A 17,083-nucleotide genomic window follows, 5' to 3' on the forward strand; every position below is an offset into this window, starting at 1 on the left:
AGCTGGATTATTGTTGAAGAAATTTGTTCAATTTGCCTTAATACACGCCTAACGCGCATATTAAACCGAGCAAAGTAAATCACATGAGCGGAGGAAAAATGATTTAAATGCAGCGAAATTAAGTAAGAATAATAACGCAAACGCGTTTCATCGCGCGCAGAAATATTTTATCACGACGGATCCTTCGCTTGCGACGCCTCGACGTGAGTGTAATCAAGAAAGTTTCTGCTCTCGGTATTAGTATTCCGTATGTCGAAAGTAGCGTCATCGCGAAAAAGCTTTATACGCCTGCATTAACCAGTCAATGAAAAAGCTAAAATGCAGACAAGGAAAAAAGCGACGAACTGAAATAGATTCGTCTTTAAATAAATTTTCGAAACATTTTTTTTCCGTTTGCGGAACTGATAAATTTGCAATGTAAAATTTCAAGAAGTTCGAGATTTTAAAAATACTCGCAAATTTTTTTATAAAATGTGCGTGCCTACCTATTGAGCAACACGGGGATCGAAGTGAATAACCTGTGGCGTAATTCCAATATCTCGGACATTCTCTTCTCCCCACGATTAGCATAATAATCACAGACGTTTCCAAAAAATCAAGTATAAAGCTATAATACGCAGCCGCATAATCGTGTTTTGACTGAGTATAACGGATGTAGAACGTGCGTAAAGGAATATTCCCGAATTTCTAGAAATTAACATATTTCGCAGACACATTTTCGCCAGCGTCGATCGTTTGCTGTCTTCAGAAACTCGTCGCACTTTCTTCTGCGACTACTTCACGACAGCTTTCGTCGCCGAAGCTTTTTATTTTTCAAGTATAGAAAGATTTCCACTTGATTTGGAGATTACCGCTATTTTGTTTGTGTAATGCGATAAAGACGTGTTGGCACTTTTCGCGTAACGTGCGTAATAGGCGTTAATAAAAAAGATAATGGTGGTTTATGTCGCTGGTATAGTGTTTCCTGATGCTATGTCTATGTGATGTATTGATTGTAGTTATTTACAAAGTCGTCAGCTTCCTGGCGCCTATAACTCGTTTTAATTTTGAGGAAATATCTGCAAAACGATATATAAAATAAACATGCTTATGCATTTCAGGGTTTAAAGGCTTATCTCATAATATAGTAACAGATAGGGTGGCTGACAACCTACTTCAAAAAATTGCGACCAATTTTGGTGCTTACAAAGCTTGAATGAATAACGAATGCAAATAATAACGTTGATGCATTCGAGTACGTTATACGCAGTTATCCTGTCAGAACGAACAACTTAATCACCGCTACAAGACTCGCGTTAATTAACAAAGTGTAATCAAGCCTTGATTGATCGGGTGTCATATTTTGAACGTCTGTTTTTTTCGAAATAATAACCGCACAGTTCCGCGAAAAAACAATTAAACAATCGCTAAGATTAGCGCCAGGCAGCGAATTCATCCTTTCGTTGCAACGTCTTTGCTGCAATCGTAAACAAGTCACAAGGTAACCAATCGATTCGCGAGCCTACATTACGAACGATCGCTACTACTATCCGGTAGTAAAAAAATCCTCTCTGCGGAACACCTCAGCCAATCACGATCCACTGCATCGCAGCCGACTCGAGTCACAATGCACGCATCGGGAGAAAAAGAACTGCAGCGAATGAAGATGCGCTGCATGCATAGGCGGCGCATCTCTCCGGAGAGGGTCCTCTCGCGAGGGCGAAACCGTGGGCGAAGGAGGGGAGCTGCATCGGCGATATTCCGTCTATATAAAGCCAAGTGCAGCGGTGCATCCTCGGTACATCACGTTTATTAGACGTAACGGGCTCTTACATACTCTCTTCTCTCTCGACTCAATCCGCGAAGCGCATACGAAAATGAAGACGGTGGGTGACACGCACCGAGTGATAACTGTTTTCTTCTCTAATTTCTGTAATCTCCATCGGATTGAACTCGTATACACATTCATCCTCGCGGTGTATTCATATCCGTAAATTCGAATCGAGCAACGGCCAGTGAAAGCGGACTTTTGGATATTCTAATAATCTACGCGTGTGCACGTGTGTGTCTGCTGCTGCTATATTGTATACTCATCTTCTTCGCTTGGACTCTGCGCCGGGGATATCAATCAGCCGATTCGTGAGAGAGTCGACCGCATATCGTAAACGCGAGTGTCGCGAAAGTTTTTGCTTTGGGTTATTAGAAATCGATAGGATTTTTTTTATAACTGGAGAAGCCGCATACAGCTGATTATGCGGCGTCCGGAAGCTTCTCCAAGTTTTACACAAGTTCTAGTATAAGATTTACGTAAGCTTTGGCTTGCTCTTTTTGTCGAAGTTCAGTGATTATTGTTCCGGACGTACAAGTGATTCTCCAAACATATTCATCCGACAGCCGCAATGGCTGTTCGGCTGTCAGGCGAAGAGTAAACACGAGAAAAGAAATAAATTTCGAAAATGACCTCCTTAAGTCACGTCATTATCTTAGTAATGATCTTGTAGCGGTCCCAGTAACACAGCAACGCGTCTTATAATCGTGTCGTAAATCGATGCGCCCGAAATAAGCATTGATACAGCCATGACATTTTATTGATTCTCCTGAGAACATAAGCGCTTGCTTATCTTAGCAAATCATTCACCTTGTTCCTCTTTTAGATTCACGCGTTGTTAAGGTGACAAATGGGTTTTGAATTGCACAATTTTCGAATTAGCGCGCGGTTTTGGAATTATTCGAGTTGCAAGCAATCTTCCTACGCATTCGCGATGAATTTGAATTTTTCGGGAAGATTAGAGTCGCCTAATATTTAATACACACAGTCGTAATTTGTCGTTTAACATAAATTAATTGACGATGATTAAAATAATTTCTATATTTATGTACAATTTAAAAGTAATCATGCCTCAAACACTCCGCCATAATTTTCTCCGGTAAAACCAATAATCACATATAATTACAAGGATCATCGCACTGCAATTCAGCCATAAAATATTATCAAAATCTACAATTCCTCCCAAAACGATTCATTTTCGTCGCGACCAAACCAAACCCCGAGCAAGCCAAAGTAAGCGCGGAATCCATCGCTAGTGCAGCATGTACCTCTCGGCAGACAAAACAAGGAGCTCTTAACTCTGTGCCGTTCGATCGTGACTCCTGCAGGAGTAGGTACACAGCGCGCGCGCGCGCAATCGATTGCGGCGGATGATCGTCTCTCCGGGCGCGGCGCGAAGTAAGCGCGCAGCGTTACGTAAAATTGTCAAACGTTATATGTGCCACGGAGAAAGTTAAAGTTCACCACCGCGCCGACTCTGTACGTATACCGTGTACCTATAATGCGAGAGGACGACACGTAATGCACGTGTAGGCGAGCGCTCGGTTCTTTCTTTTGCAGACGGATTAATGCCTTTTTTCGTCGGGAGCGAAGAACGCGATTAATCACGGTTCGTTGAGAGCTTTTTGCGCGGCGAATTTTTGAAAAGAAATCGTGCAGAGCGTGATTTATGCAGGCCGAAATTATAAATTAGGTTTATTAGCACGGGAAGATGCGTCCCGTTTACATAAGGGGTATGATGACGCCATATAGGAGCTGGTTCCATTGATGAAACGAATTTCGGAATAATGAAAAATTGCATGCGGTCGTAGGGGCATCTCGAAGAACGTGTCGGTGGGATTGTGAAATTCTATATCATTGAAAAATCATCGATATTATTATGTCGCGCACTTTTCATGGACAAAAAATTATATTGGTTTTTGGAATATTATTTAATTTTAGTTGTGCAATTGGGTAATTCTTCAAAGGATATCGGCTGCCGAGATTTGAATGATTAACGCGCGTTTTTTGTATAGTGATGGTAATTTTAAATAATAATATACACTTGACTAAGTAGGTAAAAAAAAATGATGAATGGGTTCATAAATCCGTTTTTTGTTAATCATTTTAAACTTTGAATCGAAATTTTTAGTCATAATCATTGATTAGATTTATTATATTGAAAGTCCTTCAAATTTGAGTGTTATAATTTCATGTTTCTAAATTAAAGAAAACCTTTGATACTAATTTTACACGTACTTATTATATCGATACTTTTCTGAGATCCTGCAAATATCACTTTGTCATATTATACACAACAGGCATTCGTGTATAGAGGGTATCAGATTATACAGGCGCAGCCACTCACTGTCAAAAAGAGTTCGATGAATGAGTATACCCAATAAAAAAAAACATACTTGCTCTTTTAGAATTCGATTGAACAGGAAGTAATGAAACCCGGTAAAATGCATCCTATTTGTATGTGTAACAGGTGCTGCTTCTCTCGGTATTGATAGTTGCGTGCGCGGCGGCGCCTCAGCAGCCGAGCCAATATGCGAGCATCACGATCACGAAGCAGGAGGAGAACAACAACATTGGCGTCGACGGTTATCACTACAGCTACGAGCAGAGCGACGGCCACAAGAAGGAGGAGACGGCTGTGATCACGAACCAGGGCACCGAAGACGAGGCCCTTGAGGTCACCGGCAGCTTCCAGTACCAGACCCCGGATGGCAAGACTTACAGGGTCGACTACAAGGCCGACAAAGACGGCTTCCACCCGACGATCACGCTTCTCTAAATTTTTCAATTCCACCTTCTTTTTTCCGTATTCTCGTATCCCCTTCCTTTCTTACACGCGAGCGTTGCCAAAAGCGCACGCACTGTGTACCTATGTTATATTGCTCATATGAGAATATCAATATCTGATGATTGTAACGACGTGCACATATTGTCTCAATGATTTGTCAAAACGTCCAAGTTGTTCTAAAGATTTCATGTACTTGTATTTAACATACACGAGTTTGACAGAAAGTTAAACTTAGGTGATTATGTTGAATTCAATTACATACTCTTTTTTACAAATGTCGAGTTCGAAAAATAGAGCCGGTATATAATAATTGTTATCTTGACTTTCTCCTAAAACACGTTGTCAAGTAGAAGTCGATTGCCAGTAATTAGACTAAAAGTGTAGAGTTGAAATACACAATGCGTATAATACCTACAACTTGTTTTCAGAGAAAATTCAATATAATCACTTGCAGACATTATTTGCCAGATCTCCTGCGTTAGCGCTTTTCGTGCATTTATTTTTACAGTTATTGCATGTGTTCAAATTATCAAATCTTATAATTTAATTTTTTTACGCAAAAAGCATGTAAATAGTTGTGATGAAAATTGTAATTGTTTGTCATTTATACAAAATAAAGAATATGTATTTTATTGATTGTTTTATTACATCACCACTGTATAAAATAATCAACAAATAATGAGCCTGAAAAGATGAAGAGTAGTAAAGACAGTTTTGAATAAAAATAACTCGTGTGATTGATTGGAATATTTATTGATAGTAATATTATAATAGTAATATTCCAAATATTTCTATTCTCAAGTGTTACATATGATAAAACATGTTATGCTGATTCATATAGCTTAATGCCAATTTAGTAACAACAAATATAAACGTACAAACTCTACCTAAATATATAATGACCCATTAAATACATACAGTCGCGTATGTATAAATACTGTCTAGATCATATATAAATCTATATAATACTACAAAATACATTGAATTAGAGTATTATTACTTCCATATTTACAATAATTCGCTTAGATTATACGGATTACAGTAAATCTATTCGTTCGATTGGTAGTCAATTATTAAACAATATTCTACAAAAACTTCTATCAAATTGCGGATATTCAAAGTTGAAACACAAAAATTACCATTAATAGAAAAAAAATTAAACAATACTTTGGATTCGGCGAGAAAATTAATTTGTTTGCTCTTGTAAACTTGATAACATTTTTCTTAGAATGTTTAATATGATAAACATTCTACAAGAATAAATTATTTAACAATTAATTTTGTATATTAATATATAGCATTGACACGGGTACGATATATTAATATAAAAAAATATAAAAACATCTTTTTAAATTAAAGAATAATTTTAAAATTAAGATGTGCATTACTCAAAATGAATAGCCACAATTTAAATTAGTTTATGTAGGATTATAATAATTCATAGAAATGTTAAACTGAAATAGTCAATATTTAAAAATTCAATCGATCTCTTAAATGTTGCATTATCAAATTTCGTGCCATCTAGGCACAGCTTCGCTTATGAAAATAAATTTCATATTTTTATATACTAATGTAATATAATAAATATATTATTACTTTGTCATATCATTACGTCGACGGTCCTCCCCAAGCACGGATCACGTGGAGTGTTTTATTGAGTTTGGCACACCACTCCAACCTCTCTTCTTTCGTGTCGGCTGATAACAGATGCCTAAAACAGAATCGTTTTTTTTTAAATTAATTTTTCTTTCTAAATTACTAAAAAGTTTAAAATGTATTTTACCTTATCGTAGTTTGTGGGCCATTCCTGACCATGACAAGGCTGTCCGCATCTCCGGGTTGTGCTGGTCGTGTAGTCTCGAGTAAGAAAGTATGAGGTCTTGCACAAATATCTCGAGAAACTAAATTTACATTTGTCGTGACAACACCTGAAATAATTTTAAGACATTATAAGATTTGAAATAATACTCATGCGATGTTATTTTTTCAATTCGTCGGGATAATTACTTTGCAAGTCTAGGCTACCGATAGGCGTTTTCTTGCGTTCGTCGTCTGGGTATTTCCAGTAAGATAAAGTGGCTCCTTTCAGAAGGCACCATCTTCGATGCCACGCTCCAAATCCTGAAACATCTTCAAACATGGTTAAGAAACCATGGTGATCCACTGACACAGTTAACTCGCAAGAAACATGCATCTGTAATCGGCCTTCTAAAGGAGACGACATTGGGACCTAAAAATAATGGTGTAAAGTCAAGATAAATAAATCGATAACAAACATATCTTAAACAGCAAAAGGTTAAGTATTTACCTTATTTAAAGTAAACTGTTGTCTATGTACTTCTTTCAAACTAAAGATTACATATCCTGCAAGTGCAAAGACTGTGGTGCGAACAGCTGATGGCCCAGCAGGACTTTGAAGATGAGGCATCACTAATTTGCTCTCTTGTTTTAAGAATTTTTTCGGTGTTTTACCTCCATTCTAAAATAAAATAAAACATCAATAGTTTGTATACGAGTTATTTTTGTTGTCAAATAAAATAAGAATTTATACCTTTTTGTGATTGGAACTACCACTACTACCATTACTTCCGCTATTGTGAATATGATATTTGATTTCATGAGGAAGAATCTCCGCACGAGTTTGTAAAGAGTACACTTCAATAGTTACTTTAAAATCACTGTATAAATCTTGCAATTTCAAAGTTGAAGGGAAACGCAAACAAGAATCTCCTGGCTCAGCTTGTACAACAGGCGTAGCTATTACTGTCTCCAAATGACGCACCAGACAAACAAAATGAAGACATGTCTCTGAAAAAATGCAAAAAAATAAATGTTATAACAATTTGTTTCTAAAACATGAACAAATAAAAATTTACGCATGATGCTCATACCAGGCTCTACGTGACGGAAAAAATCTCGTTTTAGTGGTAAAGTGATCGCAGATATAGTGAGAGATCCACTCTCTTGAACTTCTGGAGCACCAGGAACAACTGGTCTTAATGTTCCTTCAACTTTTAGCCGCTGAACTTCGTTTAATGCAGCTTGCCTTCTGTGAGCTATATCAAAACATTTTGAATTGTTTACTTGTTTGAGTAAATGTCATTCTAATGATAACAGAGGCATTAACTACATACTTGCAACTAATAATAGCCTTTCTCCTTCAACTTGCTCCCGGGAACCACTGAACTCTATAGTGGAATTGCACAAATTTAAAGCTTGACTTGCTTGACCAATTATGGTTTGTTGTTTTTGTACATCATCAAGTAAACGCTTGATTTTATCCTGGACCAAAACAGCTTCTCTTTCATCAGAGGAACTGTACGAGGATGCAGAATCAGAAACATCGGGGATGCGAGAAATGACACGAGCTGGAGTCTTAGGTGTCTGAAAAAAATTAAATATTATATTAATCAATCCTTCAATCATACTGAAAACCTAACTTAATTCTGAAATTACCTGTGACTGTTGCTTTCTATAAAGACTGACGCTATGCAGTAGAGGTACACAATTGTCACCTTCCACAATATAATGTTCATCTTTCCTTGGCGATGAAACGGGTGAAATGATTTTAATTGGTGAACGATATGCTGATCTAAAATCATAAGTACAAAAATAATGAATAATAATATTAAGTTCATATAAAAAATACGGTATTTGTTTAAAGTATTTACCCTTGGGTATACTTGAAACTATGTGAAGCAGCAGAGGGACTTTTGCCAGCTCTATTTAGTTTCGGTGGAGTTGGGCCTTCTTCTCCAACTTCTTGGAGAGCTAGACATTCGTCGAGATATTCGTCCATTTCATCAAGCACGGAAATATCAGACGTCGTGCTATCTGGATCAGGATCTATTGATCGCTGTAAAATGAATTGAACGTTTATTTTTCAATATAATGCTTGTATTAATAACAATATACAAGTATTTACCTTCTTGTTGAATGCAGTTTGTTGGCTTACGGCTTGTAAAATGCTACGACCAAGACTTGTATTACCAATGTCATCTTCGTCATCGTCGCTGCTATTGTTATCATTATCATGGGCATAGTAATTAGTCTGTAAAAAGTATTAATACCATGAAAAAATGATTTAAAATAATGTATGTAATTGCGTTAAGGAGCTAATATTTACCCGAACGTAATATTCTCCTTCTGTTCCAGTCTCTGTATCAGTAGGTTCATCAAACGTTGCAGTTTCTGCCTCCGTACTTTCGCACGTAAATTCTGTTTCAGTTTCAGTAGTACTTGACTCAATATTCGTAAGATCAGGATAAAGATGACCAGGTTTTGGTGGAGATACTTTAACGCGTTTCATATCAGCAAGTTTTTTCAGTTGACTATTTGATTTAGAAGGACTGGCAACAACTAATATTTTGAACAACAATAAATATGTATTATTTTTTATGTTATAATTAATAAATTATTGAAATTGAATTTAGAAGTTTTATATGAATAATTTTAGGGTTAAAATAAAAAATTTTTAATAAATATATTCATAAAAATTAACAGCACCTTGTCTTTTAGATTGTGGAGTTTTGGCATTTGGTGTAACACTAGTCTGACTCTCCACAGATGGTAAGGGCGGAGGCGGAGGGGGCGTTGCTTGCTCCTAATAGAGATAAATTATTAGTTAATAATGCAATCAAATATTAACCTTCCAACAATAAGTCAATCATTAAAATCGATATAATTACAGGTGCAGGGGTTGGCTTAACTGGGCATACAGGAGAGTTCTTAGGTGAGTTGGGCTTGCCCTCGCTGCTCTCACTCGTTCTGAAAGCAGTCTGCACAATTTCGCGATTGCGATTGAACCGAGACCGCAACATTTCCAGTTCACGTTGTCTCTCGGCTTGAACATTCTGCAAGATGTTGTTCTCCATTTCTTGACAGCGAGTGCCTTGCTCAAAAATCGATCTCTGAGCTTCAATGGCCTTTCCTGTCTCTGTCTTAGGTTTTGGAGCTTCTAAAAGTCAATGAAATGTTGTGAGTACATAAAAAGAAAATCATAAAAATATCGCAATTAAACGCAACATACCTCCACCGTGAGTAACTGTCTTCTCTTTTTCTTGGAGCATTTTTGTGGGAACAGACATAGTGAGTGGTGCCTTTGGGATGAGTGCCTCGCCCTTATTCCTCTCGAAGAGAGCTTTTCTCTCGGACAACGTCATCTCCGCTGGATCCTTAGTCTTCACTGTTGTACCTTTCGACTCGAACATGGAAGCTTTGCTGAGAACCGAACCTGGCGACTGTACGAGGGAACTTTTAGGGGAACCATTATAACCAAATCTCGAATTCATTCGCGCGTTACTAACAGCTGGGGAACCGGCACCGCTACCAGTACTCTTAATAGATTTTTCGGGAGTCTTCGAATGCTGACTGTCATTGCTGCGTGAAGACGTTGCCGGACTTGTTGACGCACTCTTGTTGCCTGCAATAGTCTTCTCGTTGATCTTTCCCAGTGCGCTGGACGACGCTGATTTCATCGGCGACTTCTGCTGGTTATTACCTGAGCCCTGAGAACAACCCTTATAGTCATACACAAGCTTGGAGTTGCTTTTAGAGCGACTAAAACCCTGTGCCTCCTGAAAATATTTTGCACAGTGAATTGACAATGACCAAGTGATTTTCAAGCTTTCTCATTTGTCAAAATCCAAACCCGTGAATTTATTTGGATGCACTGTTAGTGGAGGTATAGGGGTTTAGGAATCTACTTGCTACATTTTGCTTTGCACACAGAAACCAATCTTACCAAAGTTTCTAAAACACTTTTATCCCATTTCAAAGGCCTAACTGGACTTCCATTTTTGTTGCTGTTGACATTTCTGCCCATTCCACTCGTGCTTGGTTGAGGTTCAGACCCATTCTTTACTTGTTCATTGAGTTTGGCTTGAACTCTTTCTGCTTTGGTTATAGTAGGCTTTGCCTAAGAAAATAATAAATTAAAAAACAAACTATACTAAAAGCGCTTGTAATTGCTTTTACAAGCCATTTTTTTCAACTTACTACTGTTGGATGAGATAAATCATCTTCCCAGTTATTTATTTCAGAAGCTAGAGCTGCCAGTCTATTCAACCTTGCACAAGGTTTTGCAGATCTAGTAGTAGCTTTCACATCTTCTACAGCAAATTTCTCTTCTGTCCTGTGTATTGGTGAACTCAATTCTCTGTTATCATCTGTGTAACATTGTTTTAAAAATTAGAGTTACCAATAGCAATATTAGTAAATAAAATCATGAAAGTTAATAATCTGCTTAAATTAAAATATTAAAAACTCTTTCAAATGTTATCAACATGTATGCAAATTTCAAAAAAAAATTATATTAGTTTTGAACATATCTGTTTTTTCAATCCGATGAAATAATATATGGATTCAAACTTCTTATTAATTAAACAAAAATCTTATTTCTATTATTAACTATACTAGACATTATACTATATATATAGCTATACTAGACTATATATATATATATATATATATATATATATATATATATATATATATATATATATATATATATATATATATATATAGTATAATGTCTAGTATAGTTAATATAGCATTATAAAATATGTATAAACATTAAAAGAGAAATCATTATAAAGTCTTCAGTAATTAGAAGAAAGTTGGCTTCTGATCTGAAGTACAGATCAGCTTGTAAACAAAGGGCTCATGCGGGGAATGACCTTTCACTTTGCTACTATACTGCAAGGTAGGGCATGTATACAACACTAAGATGCTCTGAAACCAGTTTTAGCTGGTTTGCGTGGGTGTCTCAAGTCAACATACATACTCTCTATACTGTATAGTATCTTACCAGAGTATAATTTTCCCAGTCTCTGAAGCTTTGATTTGACATTTGATGACTGACTATCACCATTTTCTTTGTTGAGTTCCTCATTTTTCTTAGGAGTTTTTTCCACAGCTTTTGGTGGAGATGATATTCTTGTAGTTTTTGCTGGAGATCCTGTTGGGGATACTTCAGATGGTGGCTTTATTGTTTTTGTGGGTGATTTTTTTAGTATGGAGTCTGTGATTACTTAAAAAAAAATTGTAATTATCCATATACCAAAATATTAACATAAAAAAATAATAGTCACAAATTTTTGTTTGACGTGAATGTAAAATTTTTATTCATAATTTAGAATATAATAAAAATTATAAAAAAAATATACAAACTAACGAGAGAATAAATATAAGACTAATTTTAAACATTGTTTTTAAGTACCTGGTGCTTGAGATAAAATGGCATTGGCATCTCTTAGAGGACTACGTCTTCTTTTGACATCATGACCAGCATTAGACAACTGTGTATCTAATTTCTCTCTTCTTGCTCTTGCTCGCTCCAACATACGCTAAAATTTTATTTAACAGTTTTGTTTGATATTGTTGGTATTTCCGAACAATTGTGTGAGTAATGTATCAAGTTCAATTTTCAACTCTTTAGATCTAAGAATTATTGGATTAATTAATAAAAAAGAAATGAATATTGTAAATACTTAAAATTTTAAAAAATAAATAGAAACAATATTTTTTAATTCTAAAATATTGAGTTGTATTTTGCAATTAATACCCATAATTTGCATGGTACATCTAACCATTATATGTGACTCATTTCATAACAGGATATAAAAGAAGTTGTGCAAAAATTAAGAGTAAGATAAGATAAGAATGCTAAAGAAAAGTTTTTATGGGTTTGAAACTGCAATCTGCAAACTTATACCAATTTATTTTATGATTATTGAAGTGGGAAACTAATAAACTTAATATTTCAAAACAAGTCCCATAAAATTATATGGCTTATGTAAACCTGCCCCATTTATTATGTAAACAAGAATACTAATAAGTAGGTGCAGCCCTGAAGTAAATTTAATAGGCCCTTTCATCATCATTGTTTTGAAAGACTCTTATCTATCAGCATTCCTAAACATGTAAGAAATAATTTGCACACAATAAATAAAATATAATTTATAAAAAAATGTTTTCTAAATCATGAATAAGTAAGAAGGGAGGATTGTTATAAAAAAAAAAACAATAAAAAAAAGATTGAAGAGGGGAAATTTCCAAGCATTAAAAGCCGCGCTAAGTTTTGGAGGGAAAGTCAATGAAAATGACCAAACAGCAGTCGAAAATAACGGAAAAGCCGCGAAGGGGCGGGGGACAGATGAGCATTACAGCTCACGTAGTAAAGCCGAGGCCCGGAGGGGCGAGGAGGCCCCGCAAGCGTATACCTAATACTAGAGGCCATCATTGTACAGCATTGCAGAACTTTCTGCCAGCTCCGAAATCCCAACCCAGTGGAAATATTCTAATCGGATTCGGAGCAGGTATAAGCAGCAAGCGCACGCCTACCTCTTCAGAGAGTACACGTACAGGCAGTAAATCCCTGGACGAAGGAAATCAAACAATTAGCCAGTAGGTACGCTTACCTGCGTGAAGGGGTCCATTGTCTTCGGCTTTGCTAGTACTCTCTCTTCTCGGCCTCCTGATGTCCCTCACGTTTCTCTTGCTTGCGAACTGCCAAACTGACGATATTTTTTTCTTATGGGCACCTTCTTATCTACAGACTTTTTAGCTGTCTGCGCGTTCGCGGAGCGAGTACTCGAGACACTTTTTCACGGCCTCACTGCAGCTGCTCTTCCGCGTATCCTGACGTTGACGTGCCTCTCCTCGGGTTTCGGCCGTTGGATTTAAAAACGCGAGCGCTCGGGGAGAAAACTCGAATTTCGTCGCGCTCTTCTCTCGCTTCTCTTTGTTATTCACACGTGCTAACTCGCGGCTTGCATTATCTTTCCGCGAATTATTATCCTCCGGACGACCACTACAGTCTGGAAGCCGTTTTTTTTACTCCGGGAATGAGAGGATGCGGAGAGAAACTTCAAAAACAATCGTAGCGTCGTGCGCGCGTACCGCCACGGAAAAGCCAGCCGCTAACTGCCCGCGGATCCCTTCTCTTCTCGCTGGCGCTTTGCTCGCGCGATGTTGCCAGTTGCTTTTTTCTGCTGCAAACGAAATAACGAATCGCGATGGCCGATGTTACGGCGCGAATTTCAAATTTAATTTATTGCACTGTGAGTTTCGTTAGATTAATTGCATATGGCTACTGATATAATCTTCATATTCTTTAATGAACTTTTCTAATGTATGAATAATCATTAAGGCTATCATAATAACTCGATTAAAATAAAAACAATCAACTTATAGTCAATTAATGATGAGAGTTGCTACAGTTTGAGATTACCGAGAAATTGAGTGTTGGATTGTATTATTTCCGAAGTTTATTATATAACGAGCTTACTACAAACAATAGATTTTTACATTTATTTAAACCTAAGATAGTTTTTTGACGAAAATTATGGACCATTCAAAGGGTTATGGTGCATGCAAATGTAAAATAATCACAACACGATTTAAAATATACTTAAATAAGTCGATTAAACTAGTTCAAACCTTTTAATATATTAATAATTCGACTAAATTACAAATTATAACGTCGACTTTTTAAATTCATAAGATGGATCCGGCCGGCAACGCCGCAAACAGAATGTCCGCAGGGGGGCAGGAGGATCGGGGGAGAAGCAGAACATTTAAAATGCTGTATCTTGATTGGTCGTCAGACAGGATTCGCAAATTTAACTGTCAAAGAAGCTGTACAGTCTCTGCTAGAACTTTTCTTCGTCACAAACTGAATGGTTATATTTCTAACTGATTTTACTGGGTTTCCATTGGCTGACAATATTTAAAAAGTCGTACCGGACTTTTTCTGAGAAGAATATTTAATGAATAAAATTTTTATGTTGACGTATGAATTATCTGTACGTAAAGCAATTGTTATTGCATATATTTTTGGAATATTTTCGCGAAATGTACCGACATATTCTTCTTATTTTTCTTACTATCCAACATTCGATATGAATGATAATAACTTATGAATGCATCCACGTCCAAGTATGTAAACAGTGTGCGCTTCTTCTTTATCTTATTACGATAAAGAATTGCGTCCAAAGAATGAATGTATATGATATCTACTTCATTAATGATTTATATAAAAAATAGAAAACTTCAATGTTATTCGTAGACCTATATTAGCATTAAAAAAATATTATGTTTGTTTATACGATTCAATAATATAGGTATGAATACATATATGTGAGTATAGAGTGCTTTGGCTTATTTGGATAAGAGATGCTATAGGTATTATATTATTATTATTATGATGGAGTCGTTGTTCAGCATATACTATACACATATGGCGATCTGAAACGTAAACACTGACCATATGCAGCCAGTTAAAGTGCCTTAATATAGCGAAAACTGTATTTTGATACCAATTTCTTCATTTATATCTCCATCACTGGAAGATCTTTAATACGATGGCAGTCTAAAGTTTCTCAACAGAGAATTTAAAAAAAAAGCAATGCCTTATTTTGCAATGTTTATATGTTTCTAACCTTCATACCATCCTACAATGGAATTAGCATCTTTGCTCCGAAATTGCGTTGTCTCCAAAAAACGTAAGTTTTTTAATTGTTTTTCACAAACTGTCTCTATTATTTACTATCGTACATTCTTTCATTAGTTGCGAATGATGTCACTGAAACTGCTGAAGAAAAAGAAAAAAAGGAGGATGAGCATTTTCGAGGTGTTTATGGTAAATGGAAAGGTGCAGATGCAAAAGATACAGATGCAACATACAAAGTGATACCTAAATTTTATTTCAAAGTAAGTTTAAATATTTTGATTGAAAATGATTTAGAGAATATCTTAAACAAACAGAGTGTCTTATTTGAAATATATTTGCATAGATTCCCAAAGAAGATGAAATTCTGCCACAAAAACTCAGGGAAGAAACGAGAGCTCTTTTTTTACAAAGGCGTTCTCGACAACTATTAGATAATAATGAGTTGAAGGCATTGTGGGTGCTGTTAGATAAACACCACAGTCCACCTATATCAGGCGATGAACAATTAATTAATTACGAAGATTTTAAGAAAGTTGGAAAACTTGCTGGCCCAAAGTGCAGTTTATACTTCACTGCTGTTGTATTTGCCAAATTACAGCAAGGTGATCCACATGGAAGAATCAGTATTATGGCACTTTTTAACTACGTAATGAGAAAAGTATGGCTACACCAAACACGAATAGGTCTTTCACTGTATGATGTTACAGGACAAGGTTACCTACGTGAATCGGTAAGGAATTATAATCATTTTTTACCATTTGTTTTTGTAAACATCTTTGATCTTTTTAGTTTGTTCACACAATTTAATTTAATTATAAATTCATTTTTACAGGACTTGGAAAACTATATTCTGGAATTAATTCCAACACTTCCACAACTTGAAGGATTAGAGAAATCATTTCACTCGTTTTATGTATGTACAGCAGTTAGAAAATTTCTGTTCTTTTTAGACCCTTTGAGGACAGGAAGAGTAAGAATACAGGATATATTAGCATGTAGTTTTTTGGATGACTTGTTAGAATTACGAGATGAAGACTTGCCTAAAGATCTTCAAGAAGCAAATTGGTTTTCGGCACCATCTGCACTTAAAGTATATGGTCAATACTTGAATCTAGATAAAGATCACAATGGTATGCTGAATAAAGAAGAATTATCTGGGTAAGATTTTGATGATAATGTTAGTTTACTTTTATTTAATATGAAAGCGGATTAATAATCTACTTTGAAATAATTTTTGCTATATAGATATGGAACTGGTACATTAACTGGAGTATTTCTTGAAAGAGTGTTTCAAGAATGCTTAACTTATGAGGGTGAAATGGATTACAAAACTTATCTTGACTTTGTTCTTGCTTTGGAAAATCGCCATGAGCCTCAAAGTTTACACTATTTATTCCGAATTTTAGATATTAATAATAAAGGCTATCTAGACACATTTTGTCTAAATTATTTTTTCCGGGTAAATAAAATTTGTTTCTCTATAAATATTTCTAAAGCATTTCATTTACATGCAATTTCTTAAATTACATATTTTCCTCAGGCTATACAAGAACAGATGACTATGCATGGACAAGAACCTGTAAGTTTTGAAGATGTTAAAGATGAAATATTTGACATGGTCAAACCAGCCGATCCTTATAAAATTACTTTACAGGATCTTTTATCTTGGTAATTTAATTTCACATACTAATTCTTTTTAATTTTGAGAAATTTATCAATAGAATTATGAAACTAAATTTTTATTCATTTTCATTCCAGTGGACAAGGAGATACTATGGTTAGTATTTTAATCGAATTTCATGGTTTTTGGGCATATGAAAACCGTGAAGCAATGGCAGCAGATACTGGAGATGAGTCATCTCACGTATAGCTATAGTGTGATTTTTTATCCAAACAATATGACTTTATTTATTGTTTTTTTTCTTCTATTCTAAAGAAAAATATCCAATCATTTCTTTTTTATAAGACATAAAGAGTGCCTTATTCTTGAATTTAAAGTAATAAAGAGAAATTTTTTTATATGGATATACAAATT

The 17,083-nt window shown here is 35.6% G+C and overlaps 3 protein-coding genes across 13 annotated transcripts; 2 read left to right on the forward strand and 1 right to left on the reverse strand.

Annotated features, from left to right (window-relative positions):
- The first annotated feature begins 1,776 nt into the window (after positions 1–1,776).
- On the forward strand, positions 1,777–5,225 carry CPR34 (cuticular protein RR-1 family member 34). The gene is given in 2 exon segments (NM_001172796.1): positions 1,777–1,865; positions 4,278–5,225. Coding segments are annotated over 2 exon segments (318 nt in total). The 5' UTR covers positions 1,777–1,856; the 3' UTR covers positions 4,587–5,225.
- A 102-nt stretch (positions 5,226–5,327) lies between these two features.
- Positions 5,328–13,526, reverse strand: LOC100119116 (anillin). Of its 11 annotated transcripts, none has more exons than XM_032596437.1 (20): positions 13,016–13,526; positions 11,815–11,941; positions 11,404–11,553; positions 10,593–10,762; positions 10,339–10,512; positions 9,902–10,102; positions 9,625–9,835; positions 9,284–9,552; positions 9,102–9,198; positions 8,722–8,954; positions 8,521–8,646; positions 8,267–8,451; positions 8,052–8,187; positions 7,730–7,979; positions 7,487–7,651; positions 7,147–7,403; positions 6,904–7,074; positions 6,603–6,825; positions 6,379–6,523; positions 5,328–6,306 (listed from the first exon to the last, which is right to left on the reverse strand). In XM_032596437.1, the coding sequence occupies exons 1-20, from the start codon at positions 13,031–13,033 to the stop codon at positions 6,204–6,206; spliced, it is 3,411 nt and encodes a 1,136-aa protein (XP_032452328.1). In that variant the 5' UTR covers positions 13,034–13,526; the 3' UTR covers positions 5,328–6,203. The 11 variants fall into 11 exon arrangements, with proteins under 11 accessions (XP_032452328.1, XP_032452327.1, XP_032452326.1 ...); XM_032596436.1 differs by having other exon boundaries at positions 11,404–11,616; XM_032596435.1 differs by having other exon boundaries at positions 11,404–11,625.
- Positions 13,527–14,527: 1,001 nt separating this feature from the next.
- On the forward strand, positions 14,528–17,081 carry LOC100119149 (serine/threonine-protein phosphatase 2A regulatory subunit B'' subunit gamma). The gene is made up of 7 exons (XM_001602928.6): positions 14,528–15,100; positions 15,166–15,308; positions 15,392–15,778; positions 15,881–16,206; positions 16,294–16,507; positions 16,589–16,716; positions 16,807–17,081. The coding sequence occupies exons 1-7, from the start codon at positions 15,055–15,057 to the stop codon at positions 16,916–16,918; spliced, it is 1,356 nt and encodes a 451-aa protein (XP_001602978.1). The 5' UTR covers positions 14,528–15,054; the 3' UTR covers positions 16,919–17,081.
- The last annotated feature ends 2 nt before the right edge of the window (positions 17,082–17,083 follow it).

Source organism: Nasonia vitripennis, chromosome 2 (assembly GCF_009193385.2).
Source record: "Nasonia vitripennis strain AsymCx chromosome 2, Nvit_psr_1.1, whole genome shotgun sequence".
Classification (NCBI taxonomy): Eukaryota; Metazoa; Arthropoda; class Insecta; order Hymenoptera; family Pteromalidae; genus Nasonia; species Nasonia vitripennis.